Source organism: Vigna unguiculata, chromosome 6 (genome assembly GCF_037176805.1).
Source record: "Vigna unguiculata cultivar grain cowpea cultivar isolate G323 ecotype 2 chromosome 6, ASM3717680v1, whole genome shotgun sequence".
Taxonomy (NCBI): Eukaryota; Viridiplantae; Streptophyta; class Magnoliopsida; order Fabales; family Fabaceae; genus Vigna; species Vigna unguiculata.
The window spans coordinates 19,052,171-19,071,356 of NC_140797.1; the positions used below are offsets into that span (position 1 = coordinate 19,052,171).

General features: G+C 35.8%; 1 protein-coding gene across 1 annotated transcript; it reads left to right on the plus strand.

Moving 5' to 3' along the window:
* Positions 1–17,150: 17,150 nt before the first annotated feature.
* Positions 17,151–19,186, plus strand: LOC114172251 (uncharacterized). Its single transcript, XM_085675021.1, has 3 exons — positions 17,151–17,631; positions 17,865–17,924; positions 19,077–19,186. The coding sequence occupies exons 1-3, from the start codon at positions 17,151–17,153 to the stop codon at positions 19,184–19,186; spliced, it is 651 nt and encodes a 216-aa protein (XP_085531147.1).

The following is a 19,186-nucleotide window of genomic DNA, read 5'->3' on the forward strand; positions in this document are numbered from 1 at the left end:
CCCCTCTCTTTCCCTCAAAGTTGATTAGAGAGGGAAAGAAAAGATGACATCAAGTGGATTATGGTGTGATGTTTGTGTTGTTCACTTTATGTGCATTAAAGGAGAAAGTGGGGGTTTTAGAGTAAAGTTTGTAAGTGATTTGATGCATATAATAGATTAAAAAATATATTTAAATCAAGGAAAAATAGGATTACCAAATTGTCCTTTATTTTAAAAATTATCATTATATAATTTTGATTTGTCGTAGAAAAAATATTAAAATATATAAATGAAAATAACGTATTTTAATAAAAAAAAATTTATGAAATAATGTAATAAAAAAATTATATCAATTTTCATATTTTTGTTACTAATTATTTTTGTAAAATTAATTTCAAAACTGTTATTTTTACATAATTTTCCTAATTAAGCTAAAAAATAAATTGCGGATATAATTGTAATCTTGATATAATCCTCAAACCATTGCATAACAGACACAATTGCAAAATAGAGGACTTTCCCTCTTCTTTCCCCTCTCTCCCTCAATATTGGTAAAAGGGAGAGGGAGAAGATGAATTCAAGTTGATTAGATTGTGAAGCTTGACTTATTCACTTTAAGGGGATAAAAGGTGAAAGTAAGTGGATTAAGAATAATGTTTGTTGAAGTTTGTGAGTGATTTGATGAATTTGATAGATTAAAAATTATATTTAAATTAAGAAAAAACAAGATTACGAAATTGTCCTTTATGTTAAGTATGATTAAAAATTATCATTACATAAGTTTGATTTGTTGTAAAAAAATATTAATATGTATAAATGAAATTAACATACTTTTTTAAAAAAATATTTATAAAATAATGTAATAAAAAAAATTTAAATAATAACTAGTTTTTAAACCTTATTTTATAACAATTTCCAAATTTTTGTTACTAATTATTTTTGTAAAAATAATTTGAAAGGCCATAGTTTTACATCATTTTCATAATTAAGCTGAAAAATAAATTGCGAACTTAATTGTAATCTTGATATCACGCTCAAAGCATTGCATAACAGAGATGATTGAAAAATAGAGAAATTTTCCTTTTCCTTCCCCTCTCTCCCTCAACATTTATTGGAGCGAGAGGATGAGGTTGAATTCAAGTGGATTAGACTGTGAAGCTTGTCTTGTTCAGTTTAAGGGGATCAAAGGTGAAAGTGAGTGAATTTAGAGTAAAGTTGTTGAAGTTTGTGAGTGATTTGATGGATGTTATAGATTACAAATTATATTTAAATCAAGAAAAAATAAGATTACCAAATTGTCCTTTATTTTAAATATGATTAAAAAATATAATTATATACGTTTGTTTCTTTGTAGAAAAAATATAAACATGTATAAGTCAAAATAACATATATTATTAAAAAAATATTTATCAAATAATGTAATAAAAAAAATTATAATTAATAATTACTCTTTAAACCTTATTTTATAACAATTTTCAAATTTTCGTTATTAATTATTTTTGTAAAAATAATTTCAAAAGGCATATTTTTACATCATTTTCATAATTAAGCTAAAAAATAAATTGTCGATATAATTGTAATCTTGATATCACCCTCTAACTATTGCATAATAGAGATGATTGAAAAATAGAGGAATTTTCATCGGCCTTCCCCTCTCTTTCCATCAATGTTGATTGGAGGGAGAGGTAGATGATGAATTTAAGTGGATTAGAGTGTGAAGTTTGTGTTGTGCACTTTAAGTAGATTAACGATGAAAGAGGGTGGATTTAGAGTAAAGTTTGTTAAAGTTTGTGAGTGATTTTATGGATGTGATAGATTAAAAATTATATTTAAATCAAGGAAAAAGTAGAATACCAAATTGTCCTTTATTCTAAAAATGATTAAAAATTATCATTATATAAGTTTGATTTGTTGTAGAAAAAATATTAATATGTATAAATGAAAATAACTTATTTTATTAAAAAAATAATTATAAAATAATGTAACAATATTTTTATAGTTCATAATTACTTTTTAAACCTTATTTTATAACAATTTTCAATTTGTTGTTATTTTTACATCATTTTCATAATTAAGCTAAAAAATAAATTGCGGACATAATTGTAATCTTGATATCACCCTCAAACCATGACATAACCGAGATGATTGAAAAATAGAGGACCATGCATCTTCCTTTCCCTCTATCTCTGTCCAGGTTGATTGGAAGGAGAGGGAGTTAATGAATTCAAGTGGATTAGAGTGTGAAGTTTGTATTGTGCACTTTAAGTGGATTAAAGGTGAAAGAGGGTGGATTTACAGTAAAGTTTGTTAAAGTTTGTGAGTGATTTGATAGATGTGATAGATTAAAAATTAGAATTAAATCAGGGAAAAACAAGATTACCAAATTGTCCTTTATTTTAATAATGATTAAAACTTATTATTTTATAAGTTTGATTTGTTGTAGAAAAAATATAAATATTTATAAATGAAAATAAAATATTTTATTAAAAAAATATTAATAAAATAATTTAATGAAAAACTTTATAATTAATAATTACTTTTTAAACATTTTTTAGAACAACTTTCTGCGATACCCTTCTTTTTTTCAACATCCCTCATCTCTCTCAGCTTCTCTACTCTCCAACTTTCTCCCAAGCTCTTGATGAAGGATTATGTTGTTTTCTTTTTAAGTGAAATCCCCACTGGACATTAAGATAGCAAGCTATCTAGATGTGAAGGTTCCTTTCACAAAGCTCAAGAGAAGAAGATGATGGATTGATTCAAACAAAAAGGAAATGGAAAGCACATAAACCATAGAAAACCAAGAACAATTAAAGGAAGAAGAAAACATAAAATGGAAAGGAAAGAAATGGTAAAAAATGTGAGAAGCACGCCACTACAAGGCTAGGCGAGAAGCCATGACAACCTTGAAGATGAGTGGATGTGTGCCGCCACTTGCTATGCAAGATAAGGCTTAAAAGTATTCACTCCCTAGGGAGGAAACTCTCACAAATAGTTTAGACACAAGAGTGTTTTTACTTCAACATCTTCAACCCTTTAACATGTCTAGGAGCACCCCTTATATAGAAGAGTTTAGGGGTCTCTAAGCAAATAAAAGATACCTAAGGATGTCTCTACAAAAACCTAACCCTAGCTTCTAGAAACTAGGTCAAATAAGGTTACAAAAATGAGAGACAAAAAAGCTAACTATGGTGTGTGCAAGGCTAATTTCGTTCTAGCATAAAAGGAGACAAAGAATGTGTCTCATATGTCTCCAAAAAGTGGCCAAAGTGTGCTAAAAACAAAGGAGACCAAAGGTACATAGGTACACTTGCTGCATGCCTTTTACTTTATGCTTTATGCCTTTGCTTTACTCTCTCCTCCACATCATTTATGCTCCCCAATCACCATGCGCCACCTAGCATTGCTTTCTTACTCCTAATTAACCTACAAAGCAAATAAACATAGATTAACATGTTGGCTTAAGTCAAGTCAACTATAGTCAACAAGTCAAGCCTAGTTAAAGGTCAACAAGTCAACTAAAGGTGATTCAACTAAGTCAACTTTGGGAATCAAAAATAACAAACACCAAAAATAGGTAAGGGAAGATAACCTCTCACTTTAATTTCGCTAAGGAATCGTTGATTAGGGCTAGAATTGCATGAATTGTGTGTTGTTTGATGAATATGAACACTTGTGTGTGATGAATTTTGAGTGTGGCATGAACTGTGTGGTTTGCATGTGAAAACATATTGAAACTCTTATGATTTCGCCCAGGCAAACACCTCTGGCCTGAGCAAAAATACGAGAATCTCACCCCTGATGTTGCGCGAGGTCTCGCCTAGGGGAGCTGGTTTTGCCTGAGCGAGAGTCAATCTCGTCTAGGCGAGACAACTTAGCCTGAGCGAGAATTCTTTCAGACTTTGGGGCACTCTCTGTTTGGAGTCTCGCCCAGGTGAAAGTGACTTGCCTAAGCGAGACAACTCTCTAGCTTAGGGGAGATCCTTTAGCTTGAGCGAGTTTCACTGTAGAGTTTAAGTTCCTTCCCTGTTTTTGACTAAATGAAGTTGTGTTTAGTGAATTGGTGTGACTACGACTTACTTGGTATGTGATTTTATACATGATAGTTAGTGTGATGATAATTGTGTGAAATTGGTCTGTATGAGAATGTGTTGGAGTTAGGATTTCAGGGGAAATTCTAAGGGAGGTGGTTTTAGTAAATGTAAGGACATGAGGACTCATATTGGTGGCATCCTGACGCTCCTAATAACCATTAAGACTCATATAGAGTATAATGGATTATGTTAGGAGGAGTAGGAGGTCCTAGTCTATGGACCCGATCCGTCATAGACGTGAAGGGGACTTACCTTAGGAGTGGTTGGATGAATACCCCTTGTCCCTAAAACTCTGCAGAGTTTGGGAACCGTCACAAGTGTAAGCCACCGAGAGCTCCAATGTCACTTACATAATCCGGATATCGAATCTAGCACGGTGATGTTGTGTTATGGTTATGGTGATTTGGACGATTCTGATAATTGTGTGATCGACCCTGATTGATGCTTAACTATTAAATTGCATGATTTCTTCTTATTTAAGTTAGCTTACCCTTCTTGCATATGTTTGTTTTGTGTGTACTTCTATTCTTGCAATGATCGCCCTTATTGAATGGCGTGAGCAGTTAAAAGTGCAGGTGAGGATACACCCCTCCTGGACAGGAGTTGAGTGGTGTTTGGAAACTTCCAGCGGTAGTTGCCACCTTTAGTTTTGCTTAGATGTTTTGGAAGTTTTGTAATCATTTTCTAAGTGTAGGTTGTATGTATAGGCAGTACATGTATAGTTATTTTGAGGATGACTGTATTGTTACCTTATACTGCCCTATTACTATCATCTGCTTTTGAATTATCATAATTTAATGTTTTGTTTGATAGCATAAAAACCATTAAAACGGGATGTTACACTTTCAAATTTTCGTTATTAATTATTTCTGAAAAATAATTTCAAAGGCCATATTTTGAAATCATTTTCATAATTAAGTTGAAAAATAAATTGCGGACATAATTGTAATCTTTATATCACCCTCAAACCATGGCATAACAGAGATGATTTAAAAATAGAAGAATTTCTCTCTTCCTTACCCTCTCTCCCTCAAGGTTGATTGGAGGGATAGGGAGAGGATGACATCAAGTCGATTACATTGTGAAGTTTGTGTGGTTCACGTGGATTAAAGGTGAACGTGGGTGGATTTAGAGAAAAGTTTGTGAGTGATTTGATGGATGTGATAAATTAAAAATTATAACTAAATCGAGGAAAAACAAGATTACCAAATTGTCCTTTATTTTAAAAATAATTAAAAATTATCATTATAGAAGTTTAATATTTGGTAGAAAAAATATTAAAATGTATAAATGAAAGTAACATATCTTAATAAAAACTTCTTTGTAAAATAATGTAATAAAAAATTTTATAACTAAAAATTACATTTTAAACCTTATTTTATAACAATTTTCAATTTTTTGTTATTTTTACATCATTTTCATAATTATGCTGAAAAAAAAAATTGTGGACATAATTGTAATATTTTATCACCCTTAAACCATTGCATAAAAAGATGATTTAAAAATAGAAGAATTTCTCTCTTCCTTCCCCTCTCTCCCTCAAGGTTGATTGGAGGGAGAGTGAGAGGATAACATCAAGTGGATTATCATGTGAAGTTTGTGTTGTTCACTTTTAAGTTGATCCAAGATGAAAGTGGGTGAATTTAGAGTAAAGTTTGTTAAAGTTTACGTTTGATTTGTTGGATGTGATAGATTAAATATTATATTTTAACCAATGAAAAAAAAGATTACCAAATTGTCCTTTATTTGAAAAATAAATAAAAATTATCATTTGTATAAGTTTGATTTATTGTAGAAAATATTAAAACGTATAAATGAAAGTAGCATATTTTAATAAAAAAAAATATTTATAATATAATGTAATAAAATATTTTACAATTAATAAATACTTTTTAAACCTTATTTTATAACAATTTTCATATTTTTGTTATGAATTATTTTTGTAAAAATAATTTCAAAAGCCATATTTTTACATCATTTTCATAATTAAGTTGAAAAATAAATTGTCGATATAGTTATAATTTTAATATCACCCTTAAACCATTGCATAACATAGATGATTAAAAAATAGAGGAATTTTACTCTTCCTTCCCCTCTCTCCCTCAACGTTGATTGGAGGGAGAGGGAGAGGATGAATTCAAGTGGATTAGAGTGTGAAGCTTGTCTTGTTCACTTTAAGGGGATTAAAGGTGAAAGTGAGTGAATTTAAAGTAATGTTTGTTGAAGTTTGTGAGTGATTCGACGGATGTGATAGATTAAAAATTATATTTAAATCAAGAAAAAACAAGATTACCAAATTGTCTTTTATTTTAAATATTATTAAAAATTATCATTATATAAATTTGATTTGTTGTAGAAAAAATATTAATATGTATAAATGAAAATAAAATATTTTACTAAAAGAATATTAATAAAATAATGTAATACAAAACTTTATAATTAATAATTATTTTTTAAACCTTCTTTAGAAGTACTTTCAAATATTCGTTATTAATTATTTTTGAAAAATAATTTCAAATGCTATATTTTGACATCATTTTCATAATTAAGTTGAAAAATAAATTGCGGACATAATTGTAATCTTTATATCACTCTCAAACCATGGCATACTAGAGATGATTGAAAAGTAGAGGAATTTCTCCGTTCCCTCCCCGCTCTCTAGAGTTTGATTGGAGAGAAAGGGAGAGGATGATATCAAGTGGATTATAGTGTGAATTTTGTGTTGTTTATTTTAAGTGGATTTAAGGTGAAAGTGGGTGGATGTAGAGTAAAGTTTGTTAAAGTTTATGAGTGATTTGATGGATGTGATAGATTAAAAATTATATTTAAATCAAGGAAAAATAAGATTACCAAAATGTCCTTTATTTTAACAATAATTAAATATTATCATTATATAAGTTTGATTTGTCTTAGAAAAAATATTAAAATCGATAAATGAAAATAACATATTTTAATAAAAAAATATTTATAAAATAATGTAATAAAAAAATTATAATTAATAATTATTTTTTAAATCTTATTTTATATAAATTTTCATATTTTCATTATTAATTATTTTTGTGAAAATAATTTCAAAAGCCATATTTTTAAATCATTTTCATAATTAAGTTCAAAAATAAATTGCAGACACAATTGTAATCTTGATATCACTCTCAAACCATTGCATAACATAGATGATTGAGAAATAGAGCAATCTCCCTCTTCCTTCCCCTTTCCCTCCCTCAACATTGATTGGATGGACAACAACAGGATGAATTCAAGTGGATTAGAGTGGGAAGCTTGTTTAGTTCACGTTAAATTATTCAAGGTGAAAGTGGGTGGATTTAGATTAAAGTTTGTTGAAGTTTGTGAGTGATTTAATGGATGTGATAGATTAAAAATTATATTTAAATGAAGAAATAACAAGATTACCAAATTGTCCTTTATTTTAAATATGATTAAAAATTGTCATTATATAAGATAGTTTTGTTGTAGAAAAAATATTAATATGTATAAATTAAATTACATATTTTATTAAAAAAATATTTACAAAATAATGTAATAAAAAAATTTATAATTAATAATTACTTTTTATACCTTATTTTAGAATAATTTTAAAATTCTCGTTATTAATTATTTTTGTAAAAATAATTTTAAAAGCCATATTTTTACATAATTTTTGTAATTAAGCTAAAGAATAAATTGCGGACATAATTGTATTTTTGACATCACCCTCAAACCGTGGCATAACAGAGATGATTTAAAAATAGAAGAATTTCCCTATTCCTTCCCCTCTCTCCTTTAATGTTGATTGGGGGGAGAGGGAGAGGGAGAGGATGACATCAAGTGGATTAGAGTTTGAAGTTTGTGTTATTCACTTTAAGTGGATTAAAGGTGAAAGGGGATGGATTTAGAATACAGTTTGTTAAAGTTTATGTGTGATTTGTTGGATGTGATAGAATAAAAATTATATTTAAATAAAGGAAAAAAAATATTACCAAATTGTCCATTATTTTAAAAATAATTAAAAATTATCATTATAGAAGCTTCATTTGGCGTAGAAAAAATATTAATATGTATAAATGAAAGTAACATATTTTGATAAAAAAACTATTTATAAAATAACTTAATAAAAACTTTTATAATTTATAATTACTTTTTAAACCTTAGTTTATAACATTTTTTAAATTTTTGTTATTTTTACATCATTTTCATAATTAAGCATAAAAATAAATTCATACATAATTGTAATCTTGATATCACCCTCAAACCATTGCATAACAAAGATAACTTTAAAAATAGAAGAATTTTCCACTTCCTTCCCCTCTCTCTCCCTCAAGGTTGATTGGAGGGAGAGGGAGAGGGAGAGGATGACATCAAGTGTAATATAGTTTGAAGTTTGTGTGTGATGAAGGATTGACCCCAACCAAGGATGAAGGCACATGCTTAAGAAGACTAAGCATGTTTAGAAAGGAAGTTCACTAATCCTTCATCCCTTTCATTTGTGTTTGTTACTTTTGATTCCCAAAGTTGACTTGGTTGATTCAACTTTAGTTGACTTGTTGACCTTTGACTAGGTTTGACTTGTTGACTATAGTTGACTTGAATTAAGCCAACATGCTAATCTATGCTTATTTGCTTTGTAGGTTAATTAGGAGTAAGAAAGCAATGCTAGGTGGCGCATGGTGATTGGGGAGCATAAATGATGTGGAGGAGAGAGTAAAGCAAAGGCATAAAGCATAAAGTAAAAGGCATGAAGCAAGTGTACCTATCTACCTTTGGTCTCCTTTGTTTTTAGCACACTTTGGCCACTTTTTGGAGACATATCAGACATATTCTTTGTCTCCTTTTGTGCTAGAACGAAATTAGCTTTGTACACAATATAGTTAGCTCTTTTGTCTCTCATTTTTTGTAACCTTATTTGACCTAGTTTCTAGAAGCTAGGGTTAGGTTTTTGTAGAGAGATCCTTATGTATCTTTTATTTGCTTAGAGGCCCCTAAGTTCTTCTATATAAGGGGTGCTCCTAGACATGTAAAAGGGTTGAACATTTTGAAGTAAAAACAGTCTTGTGTCTCAACCATTTGTGAGAGTTTCCTCCCTTGGGAGTGAATACTTTTAAGCCTTATCTTGCATAGCAAGTGGCGGCACACATCCACTCATCTTCAAGGTTGCCATGGCTTCTAGCCTAGCCTTGTAGTGGCATGCTTCTCACATTTTTTACCATTCCTTTCTTTCCATTTTATGTTTTCTTCTTCCTTTAATTGTTCTTGGTTTTCTATGGTTTATGTTCTTTCCATTTCCTTTTTGTTTGAATCAATCCATCATCTTCTTCTCTTGAGCTTTGTCAAAGGAACCTTGACATCTAGATAACATGTTGTATTAATGTCTAGTGGGGATATCATTTTGCTTTCTTAATCAACTCACACCATATTCAATAATCTTAAAAAGGAACAACATATTCCTTCATCATTGTGGTTCACTTTAAGTGAATTAAAGGTGAAAGTGGATAGGTTTAGAGTAAAGTTTGTTAGAGTTTATGAGTGATTTATTGGATCTGATAGATTGAAAGTTATATTTAAATCGAAGAAAAACAAGATTACCAAATTGTTCTTTATTTTAAAAATAAATAAAACTTATCATTATATAAGTGGGGTTTGTTGTAGAAAAAATATTAAAATGATATGAAAGTAACATATTTTAATAAAAAAATATTCTTAAAATAATGTAATAAAAAATTTATAATTTATAATTACTATTTAAACCTTACTTTAGAACAATTTTCAAATTTCCGTTATTAGTTATTTTTGTAAAAATAATTGCAAAAGTCATATTTTTACATCATTTTCGTAATTAAGTTGAAAAATAATTTGCGGACATAATTGTAATCTTAATATCAGCCTCAAACCATTGCATAACATAGATGATTAAAAAATAGAAGAATTTTCCTCTTCCTTCCCCTCTCTCCCTCAACATTGATTGGAGGGAGAGAGATGATGAATTCAAGTGGATTAGAGTGTGAAGCTTGTCTTGTTCACTTTAAGGGGATTAAAGGTGAAAGTGAGTGGATTTAAAGTAAGGTTTGTTCAAGTTTGTGAGTGATTCGATGGATGTAATAGTTTAAAAATTATATGTAAATCAAGAAAAAACAAGATTACCAAATTGTCTTTTATTTTAAAAATGATTAAAAATTATCATTATACAAGTTTGATTTGTTGTAAAAAAAATATTAATATGTATAAATGAAAATAAAATATTTTACTAAAAAAATATTAATAAAATAAAGTAATACAAAACTTTATAATTAATAATTACTTTTTAAACCTTATTTTATAACAATTTTCATATTTTCGTTATTAATTATATTTGTAAAAATAATTTCAAAAGCCATATTTTTACATCATTTTCACAATTAAGTTCAAAATTAATTGCAGACACAATTGTAATCTTGATATCACTCTGAAAAGTAGTGGAATTTCTCCCTTCCCTCCCCTCTCTCTCAAGTTTGATTGGAGAGAAAGGGAGAGGATGGCATCAAGTGGATTATAGTGTGAAGTTTGTGTTGTTTATTTCAAATGGATTTAAGGTGAAAGTGGGTGGATTTAGAGTAAAGTTTGTTAAAGTTTGTGAGTGATTTGATGGATGTGATAGATTAAACATTATATTTAAATCAAGTAAAAATAACATTACTAAAATGTCCTTTATTTTAACAGTAATTAAATATTATCATTATATAAGTTTGATTTATCGTAGAAAAAATATTAAAATCTATAAATGAAAATAACATATTTTAATAAAAACATATTTATAAAATAATCTAATAAAAAAATTTATAGTTAATAATTACTTTTTAAACCTTATTTTATAACAATTTTCATATTTTCGTTACTAATTATTTTTGTAAAAATCATTTAAAAAGCCATATTTTTACATCATTTTCATAATTAAGTTCAAAATTAATTGCAGACACAATTGTAATCTTGATATCACTCTCAAACCATTGCATAACATAGATGATTGAAAAATAGAGCAATCTCCCTCTTTCTAGCCCTCTCCTTCACTCAACATTGATTGGAGGGAGAGGAACATGATGAATTCAAGTGGATAAGAGTGGGAAGCTTGTGTTGTTTGTGTGAACCCTTTTATTTTTCCCCCTTTTTCTAATAACACTCTCTGCCAACACACACAAAGACACTACACTCCACTCACCTACACCCCCTCTACTGCACAATCCTCCTTCTTCTCTCTAACCATCAAGGAAGTCCAGATTTTTCCAAATTTAGTTCCTAAACCTTGTTTTCATTCTTTCATCAACAGCAACATCACCTGAGATCACCACAGAACCTCCTCCCCAAGCTGTTCGATCCGTCCTTACGCGTAAGTCGAATTTCAATTTCCTCAGTTCACCTTTCTTCCTTCTGATTTTAGGGTCTTTAAGTAGTTGGGTCGAATTTTGGGAATAAATTCATGACTAGAATTCCCTTTCAGTTCCTTAGGTGTTGAAGTGATACCATTCCTCTGTTGAGAGCTAATTTTGCTTGGGCTTGGTTGTGGGAAGGTAAGGGAAGCTAACCCTCTCTTTAAGGTTTCTAGAAAATCCGTGAAAAAGCTTGAATTGTATGTTTGATTTGTTGGATTGTTGTTTGGAATTGTGTGAATTGATGAGTATTTGTTGGATGCTAAAGGGAAACTGGATTGTTGCATGATGAACAGATTCGTAACCTGATATTTTTGCCTAGGCGAGCACCGCTCGCCTGAGCGAAAATACCAGGAAAACGCACCTCTGTTCCTATGCGAAGCCTCGCCTAGGCGAGCTGGACTCGCCTGAGCGAGATCACGATCTCGCCTGAGCGACCCAGCCTAGCCTGAGCGAGGGTTCGCCCAGTTTTCTTTTTTTGCCACTGTTGGTGCCTCGCCTAGGCGAGACTGACTCGCCTGAGCGAGATAACCTCTCGCCTAGGCTAAACTTTCTAGCTTGAGCGAGAGGCACTGCAGTAGTAATGTTTCTAAGTCTGTTTTCTTTGGTATAAGTATGTGTTTTAAAGCATCTTTGTGTAAATTAGACTCTGTATGATTGGAATGTTACCATTGATGTATAGAATGATTTAATTGGAGGAATGTAAGAAAGAAGAGATGAAATTTAGATGGAATTTCAAGGGAAATTCGAGTAGTAATTGTAGTGTGTGTAAGGGTGTAAGGAATCTAAAATGGTTGGTATCCTGAAACTCCAATAATCGTTCAAGCTCAGGTAAAGTAGAATGGATTATGTCGTGAGGAGTAGCAGGAGGTCCTCGTCGTCGGACTCGATCAAGTCTTAGACGTGTGGGGGGACTTACCCTGGGAACGGTCGGGTGAATACTCCATGTGTCCAGACTCTGCAGAGTCTGGAAGCCGTTACAGGTGCAAGCCACCAAGAGCTCCAACATCACTTACACAATCCGGATATAGAGTCTAGAATTTATGATTGAATTACATGCTTTAAATGACAATTTTATTTACTGTGAAGTGTATTAATGTTTGCTTCTTCAGTTAGCTTACCCTTCTTGTTGTGTGTCTGCTTTTGCATATTACCCCTTTGCAATGATCACCTATGTTTGGTGGGAGCAGAACTGAAACCTGATGGAGACGCTTCCTCATGAGCAGAAGTTGGAGATTGACAAGGAGTGCCACAATAGTTAGACTTTTACTGTTTTATTTGGAGGTTTTGGGTGTAGTGTAGGATCCCCCTCTATCCACTCTTATCTAATGTATATGAGTTCTTAGATGTTTATGTGTGGAGGACTGTACTAGAGATCTTTATTCCACGAGTGTTTTGTTTGCTCTTACTATCTGCTGTGTTTGACCGTAATATAATGTTTTGTTTGATAGTATGGAAAACTATTAAATGGGATGTTACATTTTTGGTATCAGAGCAGTAGTTCCTTTAAGGTCTGTAGGTGTGAGCTTGCCTAGTTTCCGTTGTGTGTTTCTTATAGTATTTTGGCACAGTTGTGGAGTTTGCTAGATAAACTGATGTTTCTCTTTATGTGGTCAGAGTTATGGCACCTAGACCTCCTCCTCCTCCTATTCCTAACCCGGATAGCTCTCACTTGGTGGGGACTATTGAGGCGATGTTGGCAGCCATGCAGCAGCAAAATGCTAACATGGTGAACCAGCACAACTTGGCCTTGCAGCAGATGGAGTCTGCTAGGCTCGCAGCAGAGACCACCCAACAGAGGCACTTGGAAGCCTTACAGCAGCTAGGAGAGAATCGATCTGCAGCTGGATCTTCACAAGCTCCACCACCACGAGTGTAAGAGTGGAGTTTGGAGGACTTTCTCAAACATCATCCATCCCGCTTTGATGGCAAGACCACTCCAGATGAGGCAGATCAGTGGATGAGAGATATGGAGAGGATATTTGAAGGCAAAAGATGCCCACCAGAGAGTAGACTGGCATATTCTGAGTACTTGCTAGCCGGAGAGGCCGTTCATTGGTGGTCTAGCATGAAGATGATGTTAGAAGACAGTAGGGAGACCATCACTTGGGAGCTGTTCAAGAAGAAGTTCTATGCTGAGTACTTTCCAGACAGTGTGAGGTATGCCAAAGAAGTGGAATTTTTACAGTTGATGCAAGGGGAGATGTCCGTATCCGAGTACGCAGAAAGGTTCAAGCACTTGGGCAGATTCCACACTTTGAGGATGGCAGAAGACTGGCAGTGTAGGAAGTTTGAGAATGGGTTGAGAGGTGATCTCAAACTCATGGTGACTCCACTCTCTATAAAGGAGTTCCCCGCTTTGGTAGAAAAAGCAAGAGTAATGGAGAAGTTGAAAGCGGAAGTCGAGGCTCAGCAGCGGTCTCAACAGAAGGTGGGAGGACCATCTGGGTCCACGAGCCGACAGGATGATAGGAGAAAACCCTACTCTAGACCTCCGCCTCAAGGGCCCAGGAGATTCTCACCACAGCCACCTCAGTCTCCTCAGCATCAGTCCTCTCAGCACCTTTCTCCCAGACCTCGGTGTTTTCAGTGTGGAGGGCCCCACATGAGGAGCGCTTGTCCTCAGCTTGGTAATAGGCGAGCGTGTTATAAATGTGGCCAGGAAGGTCACATTATCAGGGATTGCCCTACTGGCAGGAGCACAATGCCGAGACTTTCAGCGCAGTCACAGCCACAACAGACATGAGGAAGTGCTAGACCTCAGGCAACTGGCCGAGTTTATGCTTTGACGGGCGCAGAGGCGAACAGAGCAGGTAATCTCATCTTTGGGTCTTGCATGATTGATGGTAGGAGCCTTTGTGTACTATACGATTCGGGAGCGACACACTCTTTTGTGTCGGAGTCTATAGTGTTGGAGTTGAGTCTTCCGGCGAAGGAGCTCCAGTATGATCTGGTGGTATCCACGCCCGCTTCTGGGACGATCAGAACCTCGACCGTGTGTTCTAGATGCCGGGTTGAGGTTGAGGGGCGCCAATACCGGGTAAATCTGATCTGTTTACCTTTGGAGGGCTTAGATGTGATCTTGGGAATGGATTGGCTATCTGCTAATCACATTCTTATCGATTGCAAAGAGAAGAGAGTGATGTTTCCCAGCCCAGAAGATGATGTTGTGCTAATGTCCTCACAGCAAGTGGATTAAGCCATCCAGGAGGGATCTCAGTGTTTCTTCATTTTAACTCAACTGTATGTTGAGAAGGAGGGCGGACACCTTGAGACGGCAGTGGTGAGGGAATTCCCTGATGTGTTCCCTGATGAGGTACCCGGATTGCCCCCATCCAGGGAAATCGAGTTCTCTATTGATCTGGTACCTGGGGCAGGGCCAGTATCAATAGCACCTTACAGAATGGCGCCTGCTGAACTGGCAGAGTTGAAAAAGCAGATTGAGGAACTACTAGAGAAACAATTCATCAGGCCCAGTGTGTCACCTTGGGGAGCGCCGGTGTTGCTAGTTAAGAAAAAGGATGGCAGCTCCAGGCTTTGTGTGGATTACCGGCAACTCAACAAGTTAACTATCAAGAACAAATATCCTCTGCCAAGGATAGATGACTTAATGGATCAGTTGCACGGCGCTGCAGTGTTTTCAAAAATCGACTTGAGATCAGGATACCATCAGATTAGAGTTAAGTCTGGTGATGTGCAGAAGACTGCTTTCAGGTCTAGATATGGACACTACGAGTATGTAGTGATGCCCTTCGGTGTGACCAACGCCCCTGCCTTGTTCATGGACTATATGAACCGCATCTTCAGGCCTTTCCTAGACAAGTTCGTAGTGGTTTTCATCGACGACATCTTGATATACTCTCGAACTCACGAAGAACATGCGGAGCATCTGAGAACAGTGTTGAGCATCTTGAGAGAGAAGCAGCTTTATGCAAAGCTGTCAAAGTGCGAGTTTTGGATGACCACGGTCCAATTCTTGGGACATGTGATCTCGGCCCAGGGCATATCAGTGGACCCATCCAAAGTCGAGGCTGTTTTAAAATGGGAGCGTCCTAGATCAGCGACAGAGATTAGAAGCTTTGTGGGACTGGCAGGATATTACCGAAGGTTCATAGAAGGGTTTTCTAAGATTGTGGCACCCTTAACACAGCTAACTCGTAAGGATCAGCCTTTTGCTTGGACTGATCAGTGTGAGAATAGTTTCCAAGAGCTGAAGCAGAAGCTGACCAGTGCTCCCGTTTTGGTGATTCCTGATACCAGTAGGCCCTTTGAAGTTTACTGCGACGCCTCCCATCAGGGGTTAGGGTGTGTCCTGATGCAAGAAAGGAGAGTTGTTGCCTATGCCTCTAGGCAGCTTAAGAGCCATGAGAAGAACTACCCCACGCATGACCTCGAGTTAGCGGCTGTGGTGTTTGCACTGAAAATCTGGAGACATTATCTGTATGGTGCTCAGTTCCAGGTTTTCAGTGATCACAAGAGCCTGAAGTATCTGTTCGACCAGAAAGAGTTGAACATGAGGCAAAGACGATGGATGGAGTTCTTAAAGGATTTTGATTTTGAACTGTTGTACCACCCGGGGAAAGCGAATGTGGTGGCAGACGCTCTAAGCCGAAAAACAGTTCACGCCTCGTATATGATGGCCAGAGAGTTGGATTTGGTGGAACAGTTCAGAGACATGCAGTTACAGGTGACTTTGGGAGAGGGCGTCATTAGATGCAACCGCCTAATTGTATCTAGTGATTTTCTCGTCCTGATAAAGGAGAGACAGTTATCTGATCCCAAATTACGGGAGACAGCGGAATGCCTTGGTACAGAGAAGGCTAAGGACTTTGAGATGGGAGGTGATGGAGTATTGAGATTCAGGGGTAGGGTCTGCATACCTGAGGATTTGGAAGTGAAGGGCATGATTCTTGAAGAGGGGCACAAGAGTCGTTTTAGCATGCACCCAGGCATGACTAAAATGTATCATGATCTGAGGGAATCGTTCTGGTGGACGGGCATGAAGTCAGACATTGCTCGGTATGTATCCTCCTGTTTGACCTGTCAAAAGGCTAAGACCGAACATCAGAGGCCTGGAGGGTTGCTGCAACAGTTGGAGATTCCAGAGTGGAAGTGGGATAACATTGCTATGGATTTTGTTACCCATTTACCCCGGACGGTGAGGAACCATGATGCTATATGGGTTATAGTAGACCGCCTGACCAAGAGTGCCCATTTCCTCGCAGTGAATCTGAGAATGTCCATGACAAAGTTGGCACAGATGTATATCAATGAGATTGTGAGACTACATGGAGTGCCGTTGAGCATAGTCTCTGATAGAGATCCCCATTTCACCTCCCGTTTCTGGCAGACGTTGCAGAATGCCATGGGTAGCAGACTTACTATGAGCTCAGCTTACCACCCCCAGACGGATGGCTAGTCCGAGAGGACAATACAGTCTCTTGAGGACCTCTTGCGGACGTGTGTACTAGATCACCTTGGCACGTGGGATGAAATTCTGCCCCTGGTGGAATTCACATATAATAACAGTTTCCATGCGAGCATTGGCATGGCGCCATATGAAGCTCTTTATGGCAGGAGGTGCAGGACCCCTTTGTGTTGGTACCAAGACGGAGAATCAGTGATTGTAGGGCCAGAATTATTGAGGCAAACTACAGAAAAGGTCAAGCAAATACAAGAAAGGATGAGGGCATCCCAGAGCAGACAAAAATCTTATGTTGATCAGAGGAGGAGACCTTTGGAGTTTGCGGTTGGAGATCACGTTTTCCTGAGGATTACCCCAACCACTGGCGTAGGGAAGGCTATTCGCTCAAGGAAGTTATCCCCTAAGTTTATCGGTCCATATCAGATCCTGAGGAAGATTGGGCCAGTGGCTTATGAGATCGCTATACCTCCTCAGCTATCTAACCTTCACTCTGTATTCCATGTCTCTCAGCTTAGGAAATATGTATCCGATCCTTCTCATGTGCTAGAGTCTGAAGATCTGCAAATTAGAGGAGATCTCTCAGTGGAGGTTCAACCGGTTAGTATTTGTGATAGACAGACTAGACAACGCAAAGGGAAGTTGGTCAGCCTAGTTCGGGTCATCTGGGATAGGAGAACAGGGGATTCTACATGGGAACTAGAAAAGGAAGTGAGGAAATCGTACCCACACCTGTTTCCTGGTAAGTCTTAATTTTCGGGACGAAAATTTTTGTTGTTGGGGAGAATGTGAGAACCCTTTTATTTTTCCCCCTTTTTCTAATAACACTCTCTGCCAACACACACAAAGACACTACACTCCACTCACCTACACCCCCTCTACTGCACAATCCTCCTTCTTCTCTCTAACCATCAAGGAAGTCCAGATTTTTCCAAATTCAGTTCCTAAACCTTGTTTTCATTCTTTCATCAACAGCAACATCACCTGAGATCACCACAGAACCTCCTCCCCAAACTGTTCGATCCGTCCTTACGCGTAAGTCGAATTTCAATTTCCTCAGTTCACCTTTCTTCCTTCTGATTTTAGGGTCTTTAAGTAGTTGGGTCGAATTTCGGGAATAAATTCATGAGTAGAATTCCCTTTCAGTTCCTTAGGTGTTGAAGTGATACCATTCCTCTGTTGAGAGCTAATTTTGCTTGGGCTTGGTTGTGGGAAGGTAAGGGAAGCTAACCCTCTCTTTAAGGTTTCTAGAAAATCCGTGAAAAAGCTTGAATTGTATGTTTGATTTGTTGGATTGTTGTTTGGAATTGTGTGAATTGATGAGTATTTGTTGGATGCTAAAGGGAAACTGGATTGTTGCATGATGAACAGATTCGTAACCTGATATTTTTGCCTAGGCGAGCACCGCTCGCCTGAGCGAAAATACCAGGAAAACACACCTCTGTTCCTATGCGAAGCCTCGCCTAGGCGAGCTGGACTCGCCTGAGCGAGATCACGATCTCGCCTGAGCGACCCAGCCTAGCCTGAGCGAGGGTTCGCCCAGTTTTCTTTTTTTGCCACTGTTGGTGTCTCGCCTAGGCGAGACTGACTCGCTTGAGCGAGATAACCTCTCGCCTAGGCTAAACTTTCTAGCTTGAGCGAGAGGCACTGCAGTAGTAATGTTTCTAAGTCTGTTTTCTTTGGTATAAGTATGTGTTTTAAAGCATCTTTGTGTAAATTAGACTCTGTATGATTGGAATGTTACCATTGATGTATAGAATGATTTAATTGGATGAATGTAAGAAAGAAGAGATGAAATTTAGATGGAATTTCAAGGGAAATTCGAGTAGTAATTGTAGTGTGTGTAAGGGTGTAAGGAATCTAAAATGGTTGGTATCCTGAAACTCCAATAATCGTTCAAGCTCAGGTAGAGTATAATGGATTATGTCGTGAGGAGTAGCAGGAGGTCCTCGTCGTCGGACTCGATCAAGTCTTAGACGTGTGGGGGGACTTACCCTGGGAACGGTCGGGTGAATACTCCATGTGTCCAGACTCTGCAGAGTCTGGAAGCCGTTACAGGTGCAAGCCACCAAGAGCTCCAACATCACTTACACAATCCGGATATAGAGTCTAGAATTTATGATTGAATTACATGCTTTAAATGACAATTTTATTTACTGTGAAGTGTATTAATGTTTGCTTCTTCAGTTAGCTTACCCTTCTTGTTGTGTGTCTGCTTTTGCATATTACCCCTTTGCAATGATCACCTATGGTTGGTGGGAGCAGAACTGAAACCTGATGGAGACGCTTCCTCATGA

Bases quoted from the DNA above. Each gene is read 5' to 3' on its own strand.
- LOC114172251 (XM_085675021.1), top strand. From the start codon at position 17,151: ATGAGGGCATCCCAGAGCAGACAAAAATCTTATGTTGATCAGAGGAGG. The intron at 17,632-17,864 runs GTAAGTCTTAAT...TTTCATCAACAG, and splicing joins GTACCCACACCTGTTTCCTG to CAACATCACCTGAGATCACC. The intron at 17,925-19,076 runs GTAAGTCGAATT...TTGCTTCTTCAG, and splicing joins TGTTCGATCCGTCCTTACGC to TTAGCTTACCCTTCTTGTTG.